The sequence below is a fragment of the Mytilus galloprovincialis genome, chromosome 6 (assembly GCF_965363235.1).
Source record: "Mytilus galloprovincialis chromosome 6, xbMytGall1.hap1.1, whole genome shotgun sequence".
Taxonomy (NCBI): Eukaryota; Metazoa; Mollusca; class Bivalvia; order Mytilida; family Mytilidae; genus Mytilus; species Mytilus galloprovincialis.
Window position 1 is genome coordinate 30,913,296 of NC_134843.1, and position 19,334 is coordinate 30,932,629.

The window sequence follows — 19,334 nt, forward strand, 5'->3', positions numbered from 1 at the left end:
TAAAATAAACCTTAGATATAATTTTTTATGAAAAAAATAAAAAAAATATTGATTTTTAGTGGTTGCTGAATGCCATGTCTTGTTTTGTTTTAATTTACACAGTTGTTTTCTTCACCCTTTTATAGCAGGCTAAACAGTCTGGGTTTGACTCATTGTTAAAGGCTGTATGATGACCTATAATTGTTTAAATCCATGTCTGTTAGATGAATATCTGTATTTTAATATTGAGAGCCACTTTTTTTTTCATCAAATTATGATATTTCCAAGGGACTTTACTCATTTAAAACTATTTCTATGGTCCCTGCACCATGTTGAGCAGAGGACAAACACCTATAATCATGATAACTGATAAAAAAAAAAAAAAAAAAAAAAAAGTCATGTTTGTTATCCTATCAGAGAGGATGTAAAAAAGAATTGTGGCAAAATAAAAAGGTCAGTCATATTGACACAAAATACATTAGACAAATCATTTTAATTATTTATACAAAAATGTACATTAATACATAAACAACAAAAGAAATTGAAAGTTCATTCTTTCAAATGGATATCCATAATCTTAAATTTCTTTGAAACTATTTAGAAGTAAAAGAAAAAGGTCTTACTTTACACTTTTTACAATCAAAACTGAACTAATATGGTGAAGAAAGCACTTATCATAAAAAATCAAATATTTCAAAGAAAATGCTTGAAAGTACAAAACCAAATAATACATTTTACTATTCCAAGTACTTTTTGTACTTAATGTCCCCCCAAAGTATCATTTGTTTTCCGTCAATCATATTCCTCTGTGTGTACAATAACAATCCTAGATGTGGAATAGATGATAGTGTTCCATGATGACATAACAACATGATGGCATGAGTAATATATACTACACTCCTCCCCGTAAAGCTAGAACAAGATGTAATACTGATCCTCCGGTCACTTTATAATCTGCTGCTGTCTTTTCATCATTCCTGTAAATAAACAAATTATGAAGTCAAATAGTGAAATTAATACAAAATCTTATGACAGTGTATTTCATTATTTCTACAAAACTGTTAGTTCAAGCTATAAGTGGTTTGAAAACATTTAAGAAGACATTAATTTAATAAATTATGTAATTTACAAAAAAATGTTTAGTTCATAACATTTTAACTACATGAGTTAATGTTTTAAAACCAGATGATTAAATAGTTGACACAGAATAGGTTTCTTACACAGAATGAATGTGGTCTCAGAACTTACAAAATTTAAATTGGACATTTACTTATTATGGTCCAATATCCAAAATCTAAATACATGGTTAGATTCAGCAAATCAAAGAACCCCAAGGATTCAATTTTTGATGAAATCAAATAAAGTTCAATGTTGGGCCCTTTCAAACTCAATGTGGACCAATTTGATATTTTGATAAAGGAACCCAAATATCAAAAATCGAAATACAGGTTAGATTTAGCATATCAAAGAACCCCATATATTCATTTTTTGTTGAAGTCAAACAAAAGTTTAATTTTGGACCCAGATATGGACAACTTGAAAACTGGGTCCATAATCAAAAATCTTAAGTACATGTTTAGATTCAGCATATCAAAGAACCCCAATAATTCAATTTTTGATGAAATCTAACAAAGTTTAATTTTGGACCCTTTTTGCCCCTAATTCCTAAACTGTTCTGACCAAAACTCCCAAAATCTTTCCCCAACCTTCCTTTTGTAGTCATAAACCTTGTGAAAAAACTTCAAAAAGTCAAAACAGTCAAAAATTGCCAAGCACTGACACTTTGTCTATGATGAGATCAGAAAGTGGTTCTTTATGAAAATTTTCTTATAATATATGTAGGTGTATGAAATCATCATGTGGAACTGCTCATGTGTACATTGTAGTTATATCTCTAATATAGTATCAAATCTGAAAATCATATGGATATAACCCATTTGTTGAATTAATGAAAGAGAGGATCACACTTCATTATTTCACAGTCTTCATGCTTGCACATATATTTTTACCCTATACTGAATGACTGGAAAAAGTCAATGAAACTCTACAGTAATTAGAGTAGACCCAATTTTAATGGAATCTGTACAGGTAAATGTTAAATTGACCGGACCCAATTTTAATGGAATCTGTACAGGTAAATGTTAAATTGACCCGACCCAATTTTAATGGAATCTGCACAGGTAATTGTTAAATTGACCAGTAGGTCCCTTATGTATGAGAAAATAATACTGCAAAATATGTGTACACTCACATTTGTTTACCACTAAAGATCAATCTCTGTTGTGGTGGGGGAATTCCTTCTTTTTCTTCTACTCTTTCTTTTATTCTTTCCACCTAAAATACAAAATACTGTTGACAGAAGTAACAAATATAAATGTATACAAGATATGTGAACAAATGCCTTTGCTGAAAGTGTCAGATATAAATACATGCAAGATATGTGAAAAATGTCTTTGTTCAAAGTGTCAGATAAAAATACCAACAAGATATGTGAAAAATAGTCTGTTGAAACATAAAACATGTATAATGTCCAGTAAAAAAAAAATACATTCATTTAATTTCAATAGAGAAGCTAGTTTATAATATTCAACAAGGTATGTTGTATACATTGCATCATATTTTACTTTTCTTTGCATTTTTTATGTTGCACTCATACTCTTTTACTCAATGGCAATTGTTGTGGTCAAGTCCATGCCAACATTCACTAGATTATTGTTTCAATTTGAGCTAGACGTCATAATGAATTTAAGAGACTCCACATGTTCAATTATAACACTATCATGGAAAACAAAACACAACTACCTTAAAAGAAAGTTATGATGATATTTGTTGTAATTTAAAAGTATACACTTTACAAAATAGTGTTCAGTGTAAATTTTGCATTCTTTTTCTATGTTAGACATTAATAAAATCTACATGCATTTGAATTTTATTGTATTTCATACTTTTTTCAAAGCTTAATTAATGCCTTAATGGAATTATTTCTTTTTTGATCCATAAGAGCAATACTGTATTTGAAAATTGCCACAATCAATCAAATATTTGATGGTGGCTACCCTTCAAAATACAAAATTTTGATTTTTTTAATTACCAAGGACAATTATATAATTGTAAGTTACACATAATGCTTATTGCCACCAAAAACAATCAAGTTTGAATTGTATATGTATATTTTATCTTACCTTATCTGTGGGTTCTATGTCTATTTCAATCTGAAAAATAAAATTTAATGCAACTACATTAATGTGCTGTCTCATTTAGAAAGAGATCATGTAGATATTTTATCGACAAATCATTAATTCATACATTTCAGTTTTTCTTGATGAAATGAAAAAAAAACATATATGTATATTTTTGTGAATTTGAATATATAAATGGACGATGCTCCTTCTGCTATGCCATACGCATGAATATAGTTCCACAAAAGTGACATACTTAGATTTTATAAACAGGTGATGTACAAATTGAAATTGTTGCACTATCTGTAAGACACAAATGATGCCCTGTCTGACAAGAAATAATAAATTTTACACTATGTAAAATGATTTATCTTTTATTTCAATTCTGAATTTCTGCACTTAAGACTTGCTTTATTTGGACAACAAATTAAACATCCCATTAAGTTAGTGTATGAAGGTAAACTAATTATTGTACATGTTGATTAATTAAGATTGTAGTGTTTCACTTTGTGTATGTATTCAAAATCAAATTACTTACCTCTTTTCCAGTAAGCGTCTGAAAAGAAAAAGAAAGATGAATAATGCGAAATAGGCGACCATGGATTGCTGCTTAATGCCCAGCGGCAAATTAATATGCATATTCTGGAATTATAGTTATCTTGTACCAATGTCAACTTGTACATTGTATCACTAAATAACTAGAGGCTCTCTAGAGCCTGTGTCGCTCACCTGTTACTGTATTTACTGATGTCGGCCATCTTGGTTGGCAGGCAGGGTCATTAGACACTTTTTTAAAATAGATACCCTAGTAATGATTGTGGCCAAGTTTGGTTAAATTTGGCCCATAGTTTTAGATAAGAACATTTTTGTACAAGTTACAAAAATGACGAAAAATTGTTCAATATTGACTATAAAGGACAATAACTCCTTAAGGAGTTCTCTGACAATTTTGGTCATGTTTGACTTATTTGTAGATCTTACTTTGCTGAACATTATTGCTGTTTACAGTTTATCTCTATCTATAATAGTATTCAAGATAATAACCAACCAGATGCTCCGCAGGGCGTAGCTTTATACGACCGCAGAGGTTGAACCCTGAATGGTTGGGGCAAGTATGGACACAACATTCAAGCTGGATTCAGCTCTAAATTTGGATTGTGATTAAATAGTTGACACAGCATAGGTTTCTGACACAGAATGAATGTGTTCTAATGAACTTAAAATTTTTGTTTTCTCTTAGAGCAATTCACTATGCTGTTGAATATTAATCCTCTCAAAAAAATGTTTGAAGAAATTTTCTTTTTTATTTATGAAATTTCAAATGAGAAAAATTGAACCCAATTTTTTTAATCACATCCCCCTTTCCCTTATTCCAAAACTAATCTCAATTAAAATTTCTCATGGAGTTTGCAACAATAACTACTCATTTAAATACATCATAAAATATTAAGATGTAAAAAAACTGCTTGTTATCACTGAATGGTAAAGATTATTTTAATTTATCAGTTGGTAGTAGAAAGTGAATATACATTGTATATTGTATATAACAAAGATTTAAGTTGATTCTGGACAAAGAAAGATAACTCCAATTAAAAAAAAATCTTGCTATTGCACAATATTTTGCAATTAGATATTTCTTGCTTACTATTCTGGACAAAGAAAGATAACTCTAATTAAAAAAAAAATTGCTATTTCACAATATTGTGCAATTAGATATTTCTTGCCATTGCGCAATACTGTGCAATTGAAAAGACTTGCTATTGCACAATACTTAATATAATAATTTTAGATCCTGATTTGGACCAACTTGAAAACTGGGCCCATAATAAAAAATCTAAGTACATTTTTGGATTCAGCATATCAAAGAACCCCAAGATTTCAATTTTTGTTAAAATCAGACTAAGTTTAATTTTGGACCCTTTGGACTTTAGTGAAGACCAATTTGAAAACAGGACCAAAAATGAAGAATCTACATACACAGTTAGATTTGTTATATCAAAGAACCCCATTTATTCAATTTTTGATGAAATCAAACAAAGTTTAATTTTGGACCCCGATTCGGACCAACTTGAAAACTGGGCCAATAATCAAGAATCTAAGTACATTTTAAGATTCAGCATATCAAAGAACCTAACTGATTCATTTTTTGTCAAAATCAAACTAAGTTTAATTTTGGACCCTTTGGACCTTAATGTAGACCAATTTGAAAACGGGACCAAAAGTTAAGAATCTACAAACACAGTCATGACAGTTAGATTCGGCATATCAAAGAACCCCAATTATTCAATTTTGATGAAATCAAACAAAGTTTAATTTTGGACCCTTTGGGCCCCTTATTCTGTTGGGACCAAAACTCCCAAAATCAATACCAACCTTCCTTTTATGGTCATAAACCTTGTGTTTAAATTTCATAGATTTCTATTTACTTATACTAACGTTATGGTGCGAAAACCAAGAAAAATGCTTATTTGGGTCCCTTTTTGGCCCCTAATTCCTAAACTGTTGGGACCTAAACTCCCAAAATCAATCCCAACCGTTCTTTTGTGGTCATAAACCTTGTGTCAAAATTTCATAGATTTCTATTAACTTAAACTAAAGTTATAGTGCGAAAACCAAGAAAATGCTTATTTGGGCCCTTTTTGGCCCCTAATTCCTAAAATGTTGGGACCAAAACTGCCAAAATCAATACCAACCTTCCTTTTGTGGTCATAAACCTTGTGTTAAAATTTCATAGATTTCCATTCACTTTTACTAAAGTTAGAGTGCGAAAACTAAAAGTATTCGGACGACGACGACGACGCCAACGTGATAGCAATATACGACGAAAAATTTTTCAAATTTTGCGTTCGTATAAAAACTGCAAAATTTCCTTAAAATTACCAATTCAGGGGCAGCAACCCAACAACCAGTTGTCCTATCCATCTGAAAATTTCAGGGCAGATAGATCTTGACCTGATTAACAATTAAATTCCGTTAGATTTTCTCTAAATGCTTTGGTTTTTGAGTTATAAGCCAAAAACTGCATTTTACCCCTATGTTCTATTTTTAGCCGTGGCGGCCATCTTGGTTGAATGGCCGGGTCACTGGACACATTTTTTTAACTAGATACCCCAAAGATGATTTTAGCCAAGTTTGGTTAAATTTGGCCCAGTAGTTTCGGAGAAAAAGATTTTTGTAAAAGATTACTAAGATTTACGAGAAATGGTTAAAAATTGACTATAAAGGGCAATAACTCCTAAAGGAGTCAACTGACCATTTCAGTCATGTTGACTTATTTGTAAATCTTACTTTGCTGAACATTATTCAGTGTTCTCCCCAGGATTTTTTGATAGCGCTGTGGTAAGCACGCGATGATCGATTCATTCACCATTTTAACATAATGTTACATTTATATATAACTACCATGTTGTTGATATTATATTTCATATTCAAAAACCTGCATTTTGTATACATATGCTTTCACTAAAATGGAAAAAAGTTACATTTTAAATATTATGTTTTAAAAATTAAAATGACTAGATAATTTATATGATTTGATTTCATTACCATCCTTCCAATTGTTTTGTGTGAGAGTAAGTATGTACTTTTAGTTGTTTGACTTATAAACTAGTTATACATATATATCCTTTACAACTTCATAAATTTACTGAAGTTTGCAATGACCATGATGACAAGATTAGTATTTTTTCATTAACTTTTATCAACATTTCTAGCAAATTACAACTTTTCAATAAAAATGAGTTTAGTATTTTTAAAAAAGAAGAAATGAAATTGCCCTTTCAATAATATTCAAATGTTATCAAAGACTTGCTTAAAAAAGGCTAACATGTTCCAAAATGAATATGAAAGAAATCCTATGTATTTTTTTTTAAAGATTTTTATCTTTTTTTTAACGTTGAATTACCAATCAAATAAATTATGTTTGCCAATTGAAACAATTACCACATTTAGAGGTTGTGTTTGAGATCATTTTATAAACATTTGAAGACTTTCCACCAGATAAGTTTGTCAAGATTTGACAATACTTCTTTTAGGACTTTCCCTCCCAAATTATCTCCCTTAATGGCTAACACAACTTCCTGTTTACATTTGTGGCTTATGTACCATGAAATGCCATTCCTTATCCAAGCCATCCTATGTTTATAATAAATTTAAAGCATTATCTAATTGATATATTTTGATGATTGGTTGACAATAATCGATATTTTCTACATATTTACACGTTTTTTTCTCTGATCCATTTGGAAAAGAGTGATGGATGGACAACTTATCGTAAAATACGGACTTTTAGAACATACTCACCCCTTCTCGTCCAATGAAAAGACAGTTTTTCACCCTCTATTTTTCATAGTACATGGTTTTCCATGCACTATGAAATGCTATACATGAATGACTTTTCATTGTCAGTTAATTATGAAAGTGAACTCTTAATAACTGCACTAATGAAGTGTACAATCACCTGAGGCATTTTCCCTTTGAAAAGAGCCTTCTGATTAAAGATTAAAGAGCAAAGATTAAAACGAATTATTTTGAATTTTGCAAATTTTCATAAATGTTCTAATGGTACACATATATAGAATAAACAAAAACAATGGGGTAAGGATGTAGGTAAAACAATATTTATTTATTATAAACTGGGCATTTGAGGGATTTTTTTTCTTTCAAGAAAACAATTACAGACTGCTGATATATAAAGCAAAGGATTTTTTACTGAGAAACACAATACATATAAAGTTATCAATAAAAAAGTAAGCATTTAACGTTGAATGGTCTGAATTTTTAAAAATGCTTATACAGACTGAGTTATATTCAAATTTCAAAAAGGGGTTTTATATAACATTGTGTTGCTTTTTAAAATGAAAAAATCTCAAGATATATTAGTATTAAATTTTACCTGAAGTAGAAGAAAACCAATTTATCCGTTCGGTCCTCACAAACTATGTCAGTGCTATTTGATTCCATCCATTGAAATGATGTTTACCTATGTTTTGGTTCATTATAAAATGTGAACTCTTTTTAAGGTTTGAATATTACAATGGGAAAGGCTAATTTTGTAAGGTCACTCGAAAGTGTGAATATGTTCTAAATTTATTGCTGTTTACAGTTTATCTCTATCTATAATGATATTCAAGATAATAACCAATAAAAACAGCAAAATTTCCTTAAAATTACCAATTCAGGGGCAGCAACCCAACAACAGGTTGTCCGATTCATCTGAAAATTTCAGGGCAGATAGATCTTGACCTGTTAATCAATTTTATCCCCCATGTCAGATTTGCTCTAAATGCTTTGATTTTTGAGTTATAAGCCAAAAACTGCATTTTACCCCCTGTGTTCTATTTTTAGCCATGGTGGCCATCTTGGTCTGATGGCCAGGTCATCGGACACATTTTTTAAACTAGATACCCCAAGGATGATTGTGGCCAAGTTTGGTTAAATTTGGCACAGTAGTTTCAGAGGAGAAGATTTTTGTAAAAGTTTACGGACGACGGACGCAGGACGCCGGACGCCAAGTGATGAGAAAATCTCACTTGACCTTTCAGGTCAGGTGAGCTAAAAATAATTGTACCAATGCAAACTCGTACCACTGCTACAGTAACTCGTACCACTGCTACAGTAACTCGTACTACGGTAAATTCATATCATTGTAAACTCGTACCAACTTATTTAAATCCATTCAAATAGTGTTTAATGATGAATATACATATTTTAATTTCACTCAGTACCTCTTAAGTCTGTAAAATGTATATAATTTGAAATTACAATGTCAATGACCTTTTTGTAGCTAATGTTAACCTTGGTTACTTTAGTATGAATGCCAACCCTGCTTTGTACTAGACATACATGCTGAGCCAGATTCTAGACCTGCTAGTTCACAAGGTAGCCATGTCACCTTACTTTTACTATGTAAACTAAGTATTGTGTTTTAATTATTATTCCTTGGATAACAACCCAGCTTTATATGACTGCAGAGGTCGAACTCTGAACAGTTGGGGCAAGTATAGGCACAACATTTAAGCTCTGAATTTAGATTGTGATTAAATAGTTGACACAGCATAGGTGTTTCTGAGTTCTGACACAAAAAAAAAATTGACCCCCCCCCTCCAACTTATTTTCCACCTCCCCCTTTCCCTTATTCCAAAAGTAATCTAAATTCAAATTTCTAATGGAGTTTGCAACAATTACTTCTCATTTGACATGTTTAAATTAATACATCATAAAATATTAAAATATAAAATGACATAGTCATAGTTAAAATTAATATTAATCAATATAGTAACTTCTAAAAATAAATTGACAGCTAATCATCTCAAGACAATCATCATTTCTTAATACATAATTTCCGAGCAGTGTTTAGGGAGGTAATCAAACATATATATATATATATATATATATATATATATATATATATATATATATATATATGTTTGATTACCTCCCTAAACACTGCTCGGAAATTAGTAACTGCATCAGTTTATTTACAAACTGATCCACACCTAGATAGATTGAATGTTGATTGTTGCTATTTTTAGACTATATATAAATAAACTGATGCAGTTACTAAATTAAATTGATTAGCTTCATCGGGCGTGTGCATCTATCTAGGTGAAAGCGGATGCATGACAAAAAATATCTTTGTAGCTTGAGCTACACAAAATTTGTGTCAAAGTTTAACATTTTGATTGATGGTCTATATAAAACATATTTTTGTCGTTTATTGTACATACCAATTTTTAAATCTAAACAAAGTTGTTTTAGTTAAATAGATTGAAATTCATGATTTATTCCTTTGGTTTTGGGTAGAACTGTTATTCATCCCCCCCTCTCATTGGATTACCTCCCTTACACTGCTTTTAAATTGTCAAAATTGTCCTTAAATCACCTTTTTTGCCCCTAATTGCTATATGATTTGAGCCATTATAACCATCCCTTTGTAGTATGGAAACTTGTGGTATAATTTCAGAAAGATTTATAAACTTAAACACAAGTTATCGACTGGAGACTACAAAAATGCTTATTAGGCCCCTAATTTCTAAACCTTGGGACCATAACCCCCAAAATCAATCCCAACCAGAACCTGCCTTTTGTTATTATAACATTGTGTTAAAATTTTATTGATTTCTATTTACTAATACTAAAGTTATTATCCGGAAACCATGCTTCTTCAGACAACAACGCAGAGGACGCCAATGACGATGACAACATGATGGCATTATACAACTGCGGTCGTATAAAAATGATCAAGTATCGTTTTCTTGATTGTCCCAAGACAAGACATCATTATCATTTTGCTTAGTTTCTTTTGTTATCTGTTCTGATATCAGACTTCTTTTAACATGACATGCATGAGCTCTACTGTGTGTATTGCTACATTTTGTATGTTTCTTTTTTCTCTATTGACAATGACTAGAGGTATAGCCTAGTATAGGAGGAGGGTTGAGATCTCACAATACATGTTTAACCCTGCCGCTTTTGAGGGGATTATTTCCCTTTGTTATTGATTGGAAAAATATGGTGGCAAAATGTTTATTTCATCACACGAGTCGTGAAGTTCTTCAAAACAGCTATCATTTTCATGATTATTGATGTATCAGGCAACAATATCTTCACTTTTAACATGAGTTCAGTTTATTTTTCACTTTACGAATAAAATGACTTAGGGTTGGCGCTCAAAATAGGGTTGTGTGGGTAACCGTAAACAGACATATATTTTTTTGGCCTTCTGCTTTTTTAAAATCTTAGTTCATTTATATGTTTTGGAGTTTAGTGTGACGTCCATTTTCACTGAACTACACAATTTAATTTAGGGACTATCTGAGGACCACCCTTAGGTGCAGGATTTTCTCCCTAGGTTGAAGACCGATTGGTGGCCTTTTGCTGTTGTCTGCTCTTTGGACGGGTTGTTGTCTGTACTTTGGTTGGGTTGTTGTCTCTATGACACATTTCCCATTTCCATTCAAAATTCTATTGTGTATTTTGACACTGTCCTTACAAATACGTTAGTGACACGGATTCCATTGTACTTTTGAAGATATCGGTGGATTTTTCGAATAACGCTACATGCCTACAAAAAATGCATTGATACCGACTTTTCTTCGTATTATCGCACTCTGTCTTCTTCTTCTTTGTATAAGCTTCCTATAGACAGGAACACCTCTAATGATATTAGAGTATATATGAGGGTAATTTTGTGGATAATTTTTTTGTTTTTGTTTCTTTACAACTATGTACAGCACATTATGTGTATGTTTGTTATTATATGTACTTTTTGGTTTTGTTGTGTCTTTTAAAGTTATATATACAGATATTGCTTTTTAACTGGTTTATTATCATATGCTTATCTTATTTACATGTGTCAATGATGTGTTTTTCCTATTCATGCAAGTGACAATAAAATTACCTATATAATAGATGCTTACATGGGTGTAATTTACATAGGGAGTTTATGATGTTAAAAGAAAAAAAGAAAACTTGTTAAAATATCAACATAGTAGCCAATGCTTAAAATCTAAAACATAACTTTCATTTTATCTAGATATATGATATCCAACTTTGCTCAGTATGATAAAACAAAATTCATATTAAAAATACATTATGATTTTAATATAATTATTTTGTGCTTTATTTTAAGATGTTTGTACCATTTAAAATTTCAATGGTTTATTCTGTAAAAACAAAATCCTATGCAGTTTACCTTAAAAAAAATAGGAAATTAAAATGGATAAAATTATTAACAACGTAATATTGACTAAAGGAAATTAAAAAAAAAAAACAACAAAAAAACAATTAAAATTATTACAAAAAAGATTAAAAGCCATGATGGTGATGTTAAAAGTAAAGACTTTATCTGCTTCACTTGTAGTTTTAAAATTACTTTCACAAAATCATAATCATTATATATGGTTGTTGTGCTTGCAAACGGGTGATTTTCACCTTCATGTTGATATTATTATTAGAATATATCCTTCAATGTCCTTTTTCACTTTGAATATAGGCTTTTGTTTCAAACCTCTACACACGTATAACTGTCACTACATGTATATATTCATTGGCACATATTATTTGTTGTTTAATGCATCCAGTACTTCTATTCTCTTTGCGTGAAGTTGGAATAATAGATTTCTACATTTTTCTTCTATCTTGGTCATGAGTTCACTACTTATGTTCAGTGTTTCTTTGAAATTATTACAATCCAGTATCAATTGTGTTATTTCCATCTTATTGCAGCAGAAAGTATTCCATTTAATTGGATCAATATTATCCAATATTTCCATTTTCATCTCTACATAGTATTTCTCTCTTATAGTACTTAACACTGGACAAGAGGTAACCATATGAATAATGTCTTCATTTTCTGTATTGCACAGCTGACATAACGGTTCTGCTACAAAGTGTGTGAACTTGTGTTTGTCCGACTGTAAGATATATGCTCCCGTCATCATTCTGGCTTTTATAATTGCTTTTCTTAATTCAAGTCGTGGTTGATTTTGTAGATTCCATACTTGAGCTGTTTTTCCAATTTCTAAATTTTCTATGTTCATATTTTTTAAACTGGTTTTATTACGAGCTTCAGATTTTAATTGAGCATTCCAATATTGGTTTACTTTTTTCTTTATTTCTTCTTTCCATATATCTCTTTTTGGAAGATTTTTCTGCAAATAGTTGATGGAAGGAAGATCATACATCTCAAGTATATTCAGTATCCTGCTGAAAAAACTTTTCTTGTTGTCATAGTTAGTGGCAATTTGTCTAATCATAACATCTTTAATTTTGCTGTTGTCACATGATAATATAGAGTATAAAAGTGATAAATGTCTTTTATGTATTTCAGCTTCTATAGGCAATGCTCCGAGTAGTAGTAGTACCACAGCATTTGAAGTTCTTTCTGGTAGTGACTGTAGGTGCCTCAAGTTTTTCCTATGGAATATCTCTAGTTCCTCTATATTTGATTTTGTTAAAGGTAGTACTTCTAAACCATATGTTAATCTTGGTATTACATAGGTTTTATATATTTGGTATGAGATTGCAGGGTTAAGTCCATTTGTACCGTGCACACCAGAACCCATAAGTGCATACTTTGTTCTTCTAGCGGTTTGTATTCTTTCTTTGATGTTGAAGTTATGTTCTTTTCCATCTGTTCTCTTTATTCCTAGATGCTCACTACAATCAGATGTTTTTACAACTTTGCCTCCCATTGTCCAGCTGTAGCTAGATTTACGCTTTACACGTCCTGTCATAACTTTGACGTGCCGGCTTATCCAGTTCTGGAAATCTCCGAATTCGGTAACGTTCGGAGATTTCAAGAAGAACTGAATTTATCTACAAGTTACAACAAACCCTTCCCCCTTTTCTTTTCTTAGTAATTTAAAGATAAAATACATTTCTAATTTCTCCTTAAGAAAGAGGTTTACTATACTTATGATTAATTTTAAATATTTCTGACTTTTTATCAATTACCTTTACTTTGATTAACATGTTTAAGACAATTCAATAAATTCGTCTTTTTCCAATAGAATTTCTTCACTTCCGGTTGATTATCACAGCATCGACGAAAATACTACCCACGACTTCATTGGTCGAATCAATTATTAGTTTCTCGAACCTTTTGAGAATTATGATTTCAATCGACTCAAAATTAAAATTCGATTTTTTTAAAATATAGAATAAGCCTTTATTCGCTGATGAGAATCAGGATTGTTTCGCCCCCGATTCCCAGAACTATTTCGCCCCTATCCCAGTTGGGTCATTTCGCCCAGTTCATCTTATGTTCATAATTTTTATGGGTATTAAGCTGAGGTATTAAGGAAAAAATCTAAACACACGTTTAGATTCAGCAAATCAAAGAACACCTTACATAAATTTTTTGTTAAATAAAATCAAAATAATTTAAATTTTGAAATATTTGGACCTTTAACAATGTGGACTGACAATTTCAAAATCGGGCCCATATTCAACACCTAGATACACATTTAGATTCATCATATTAAAGAACCCCACAACTTCAAAATTTGTAAAAACCAAATCGTGAAAGTTTAATTTTGGACTATATATATAACTTCATTTTGAAAAGCCTGGCAAAAATAAAAAAATAAAAAAAAAAAAACACTATTAACATGATTAAATACGCTTTAGATTCACCAAATCAAAGAACCATAAGATTATTTTTAATCGAGCAAAGTTAAATGATCTTAAATTTTGGACCCTTTTGACCTTGATGTCGATAAAATTAAAAAGAGTGCACACACTGAAATGTCTCGCCTTCTTTACTAATCATTGATCATTAATTAAGTTATGTTGATAGTCCTAAATATAAAGCTTTATTTCAACTGTCACATAAACTTAACATGAACCAAGAAAACTAAACATTGACCAATGACCCATGAAAATGAGGTCAAGGTCAGATGAACCATGCCAGACAGGCATGTACAACTACATTTCTTCCATACAACAAATACAGTTGACCTATTTGCTTCAATATAGTCCAAGAAAAACAGACCAAAACACAAAACTAAGCAATGAACCGTGAAAATGAGGTCAATGTCAAATATAACCTACGCGACTGACATATAGATCATCAAATGTTTCCATACACCAAATATAGTTGACCTATTGCATATAGTATTAGAAAAAAAAGACCAAAACTCAAAAACTTAACATTGACCACTGAACCATGAAAATGAGGTCAAGGTCAGATGACACCTGCCAGCTAGACATGTACACCTTACAATCATTCCATACACCAAATATAGTAGACCTATTGCATACAGTATAAAAAAAATAGACCAAAACACTAAAACTTAACTATAACAATTGAACTAAGAAAATGAGGTTAAGATCAGATGACAACTGTCAGTTGGACATGTACACCTAACAGATCTCCCATACACCAAATATACTAGACCTATTGATTATAGTATCTGAGATGTGGACTTGACCACCAAAACTTAATCTTGTTCACTAATCCATGACATGAGGTCGAGGTTAAGTGAAAACTGTCTGACGTGCATGATGACCTTACAAGGTACGCACATACCAAATATAGTATCCTATTACTTATAATAAGAGAGAATTTAACATTACAAAAAAATCTCAACTTTTTTTTTCAAGTAGTCACTGAACCATGAGGTCAAGGACATTGGACATGTGACTAACAGAATCGTTGTAGCATGAGGCATCTATGTACAAAGTATGAAGCATCCAGGTCTTCCACCTTTTAAAATCATGATAAAGCTTTTAAGAAGTAAGTTTACGCCTCCGCCGCCGACGCCGGATCACTAATATCCCTTTGTCGAGCTTTCTGCGACAAAAGTCACAGGCTCGATAAAAAAGGGAACGAAAATCCAAAATGTAGAAACACGACTAGATTTAGCATTAAAAAAAAAACAAAAGAATTCAAGACTTTTAAATTGGTAAACAAAAAGCAATTTATACAAAGTATTTATTTAGATAAGTATTTGTGGCCCCTTCTTCCAAACCGTTTATGGTCATAACCCCCTTAATCGATCCCAACCTTTCTCTTTTGGTATGCAACCTTGTGGTACAATTTAATGTAGATCCATCCGCTTATACACAAGTTATTGTCCTGAAACATGAAAAATGCATTTTTTTGCAGTTAATTTTTCAACAGTAAAGGACTCCAAAAAAATCAATCACAATTAACCGTTCTTTCGTGGAATGGAATGTTGCGCTACAATTAATACAAAAGGCAGATTGGCAATTGGGGGAGGGGCTATACTCCCCCTTCAAGTTTTGTGAAAAAAAGTCAAGTTAATTATTTAGGGAATCGCTGAAGCAGGACTGAAGCAGGCCCCTCTTATCAGTCAGTCCCCCCCCCCTTTTTAAGAGAATTTCTGGATCTGCCACGGCATACACCTTTATATTACTCTGTCGCAAAATGCGGCTGTATAAAAAATGTTTTCGCTGGTAAAACATATCACTCCCAACTGCGCAAAAAACCTGCACAATTAATTAAATTCCGCACTTCGGAAACAATAGAAGACCTTGATTTTTTGTAAGAAGTATGACATTTATAAGGCATTGCCAGTTTATTGATTATCAATATTACACAATTATACTGATAAATAAGACTTATTTATTTAAATCGATTGCTTTACCATTGAGTTTATGTAAGTTTAACTCAGTTTGTTAATACATATTCATAACAACAAAAATAGCACATTCGAGGTCGATCTACGCAATTTCAATATACGAACAAATGTCACGTGTGTTATTCTCAAGGTTTTTCTTGTTTATATCTTGCTTTGGGTTGCACGATAATTTGCGCAGGGGCTTTCATATAAAAGGCGGGTTTGCAGTTCTTACAAACTCATAACAAAACTGAACACTATTGAAAACAGTCGGAAAAATTGATAAATACTATTTGTAAGTAGAACTTTAATTAAATTTTACAAACATATATGATTGCATAATTAACGCATAAAATATATTAAAACCATTATAGATACATGTAACGTTTAATATGTTTATAGATCTTTAAACAATAGTTAAAACTTTTCAACAAGAGAACTTAAAAGATTTTAGTTTTGTGGTATGTGTACATGTTCCAATATATTTTTGACAAACTTGGAACTTGAACAATACTCACTCAAAGTTCATTATGTTGAGAGCAATATGCATCTGAAACCTGTGAAGTCAAATTTTAAAACAAAGAAACGATTTTTTTTCACATTAATCTCTGATCGAGGTAAAAAGCTACATATAGGACATGAATAAAAGGGGGAGGGATAAAAAAAATGTCCTGCCCCCATGTAACTGTGGTTGTGTGTACACAAATGACAGAAAAGAGGCCCCTCATGGGGGGGTCCTAGTAATCACATAATCACCATTTTTTTGCCAATATAATCACATAATCATTAAATATTTGCTTATCTTTAGTAATCAAATAATCATAAACTAAAAATACAGTCCTAGGTAATCAAATAATCATGAAATATTTGGCTTAATAATCAAATAATCATTAAAAAAACGGCCAAGTAATCACATAATCAAAAACCCCATGAGGGCCCTCAGAAAAGGATTTAAGACCCAAAATCAAGTAATAGATGATCATCGATACATGGACTACATTAATTTTAATGACTGTAAAAAAAGTCTGGACTGGACTATACATAGTACATTTTAGATAGCATGTGTTAAAATTTTATTAACTATTCCCAACATTTTAGTCACTACGAAATAACACATAAAGCATGTAAAGAAGATAATCCGGCGGAATTACAAGAAAAAGCATTTGGAAACAGTATATCTAAACTTTTGTCAATAATATGTATGATCCTGGTTACATGTAAACATGATAAAATTGAGAATGGATGAAATTGGGAATGAATTATCGTGAGATATGCAAAAAGGGGGGGTCGGCAAGTTCTTAACAATCATGATACTACCTGCTTGTGGCAACTTGTCCAGTAGACCATACACATATGTACTTAACACGCTTATAGATAATCTTAAAATAGTTCGAAACATTCACTAATCAAACATTGGCCCAGGTCACTCGTGATTGGGCCATTGACCTCCTTTTTTTTTGTTGTCAATTTCTAAAATTTGATGAATTTTGGAACCGTAAATATGTAACAAAAAAGAAGGAAGGTTCTATATGCACAATCTACCACTGGTGGCCACCTTATATATACATTTATAAATTCTATAAGAAAAAAAGATTGCTCGAATAATAATAAGATTCGAGAACATGAATTGGCGAGCATTCTCATAATGTTTATAAGGTCATGTCATTTGTAACAAAATTAGAATGCAGTGTTTGAGTATGTTAATCAACGACCCTTAAATGAAACAATAAATATTCTTATTCGTTTTTTAAAATACTTTTCAGATCCGTAAAAATGGACAAAAAAGAAACAAATGCCACACCAGCACAAGGGGCAGCTCAAACAGCATCTTCGGGACAACAGGGTAAAGATCCCGTACATCAGAACTGGTGGTATGAAAGTCCAGAAAAGGGCTCGCCGTCCGGTTCTCCGACAGGAGCGAGCTCGCCAGGTCTCGGAGGCGCATTCTTACAAAAGGCTCCAATAAAACCAGTTGATAGCAACCAAAACATGTTTAAAGAATTTGATGAATTTAACTATTAATCATAAACGTTGATAAATGTCTCATTAGTGCTATATGTGTTTAACTCTAGGAATCATGAGGATTAGTTTATGAATGTATGAATGTGTTTATATCGGAATGTAAGACTGCGATCTAATCGCCGTATAATTGTGTATAAAACTGGAGTTGTGATTTGAACATATTTTTGTTTCATTTTTGAAACCAACTAATAAAGATAATTGGATGTTTTCTATCGATCATACGACACACTTTTAATGTTTATAAACAACGTAAAAAGGTTTTTGTCCTTGAACATTCATACACGATAACACTAAATAAGCACTTTGAAAACTGTGCTATTTATAACTTGTTTACAACAATTGTGTAAATCTATATTTATATGTTGGTGCATGTTTTCCTATTTAATATTACATTTCGTCTATTGCTATATTGTCGAGCCTGCAACTTTTGTTGCAGAAAGCTCGACATATGGATAGTGATCCGGCGGCGGCGGCGGTGTTAGCTCACTTCTTAAAAGCTATATATTTTAGAAGGTGGAAGACCTGGATGCTTCATATTTTGTATATAGATGCCTCATGTTACGAAGTTTCCGTCAGTCACATGTCCATTGTCCTTGACCTCATTTTCATGGTTCAGTGACAACTTGAAAAAAAAGTTCAGATTTTTTGTAATGTTAAATTCTTTTTTACTGTAGGTAATACGATAACTATATTTAGTATGTGCATACCTTACAAGGTCCTCACGCCTGTCAGACAGTTTTCACTTGACCTCGACCTTATTTCATGGATCAGTGAACAAGGTTAAGTTTTGGTGGTCAAGTCCATATCTCAGATACTATAAGCAATCGGTCTAGTATATTCAGTGTATGGAAGGACTGTAAGGTGTACATGTCCAACTGGCAGGTGTCATCTGACCTTGACCTCATTTTCATGGTTCAGTGGTTATACTTAAGTTTTGTGTTTTGGTCTGTTTTTCTCATACTTTATGCAATAGGTTTACTATATTTGTTGTATGGAATGATTGTAAGGTGTACATGTCTAGCGGGCAGATGTTATCTGACCTTGACCTCATTTTCATGGTTCAGTG

General features: G+C 31.6%; 1 protein-coding gene and 1 long non-coding RNA gene across 2 annotated transcripts; one reads left to right on the forward strand and one right to left on the reverse strand.

Moving 5' to 3' along the window:
* Nucleotides 1–453: 453 nt before the first annotated feature.
* LOC143079356 (ubiquitin-like protein NEDD8) lies at nucleotides 454–13,757 on the reverse strand. Its single transcript, XM_076254629.1, has 5 exons — nucleotides 13,617–13,757; nucleotides 3,697–3,714; nucleotides 3,162–3,191; nucleotides 2,231–2,313; nucleotides 454–956 (listed from the first exon to the last, which is right to left on the reverse strand). The coding sequence occupies exons 1-5, from the start codon at nucleotides 13,632–13,634 to the stop codon at nucleotides 872–874; spliced, it is 234 nt and encodes a 77-aa protein (XP_076110744.1). The 5' UTR covers nucleotides 13,635–13,757; the 3' UTR covers nucleotides 454–871.
* Nucleotides 13,758–16,325: 2,568 nt separating this feature from the next.
* Nucleotides 16,326–18,677, forward strand: LOC143079357 (uncharacterized). Its single transcript, XR_012979398.1, has 2 exons — nucleotides 16,326–16,541; nucleotides 18,010–18,677. It is a non-coding gene; the product is annotated as an uncharacterized LOC143079357 (long non-coding RNA).
* Nucleotides 18,678–19,334: the final 657 nt, after the last annotated feature.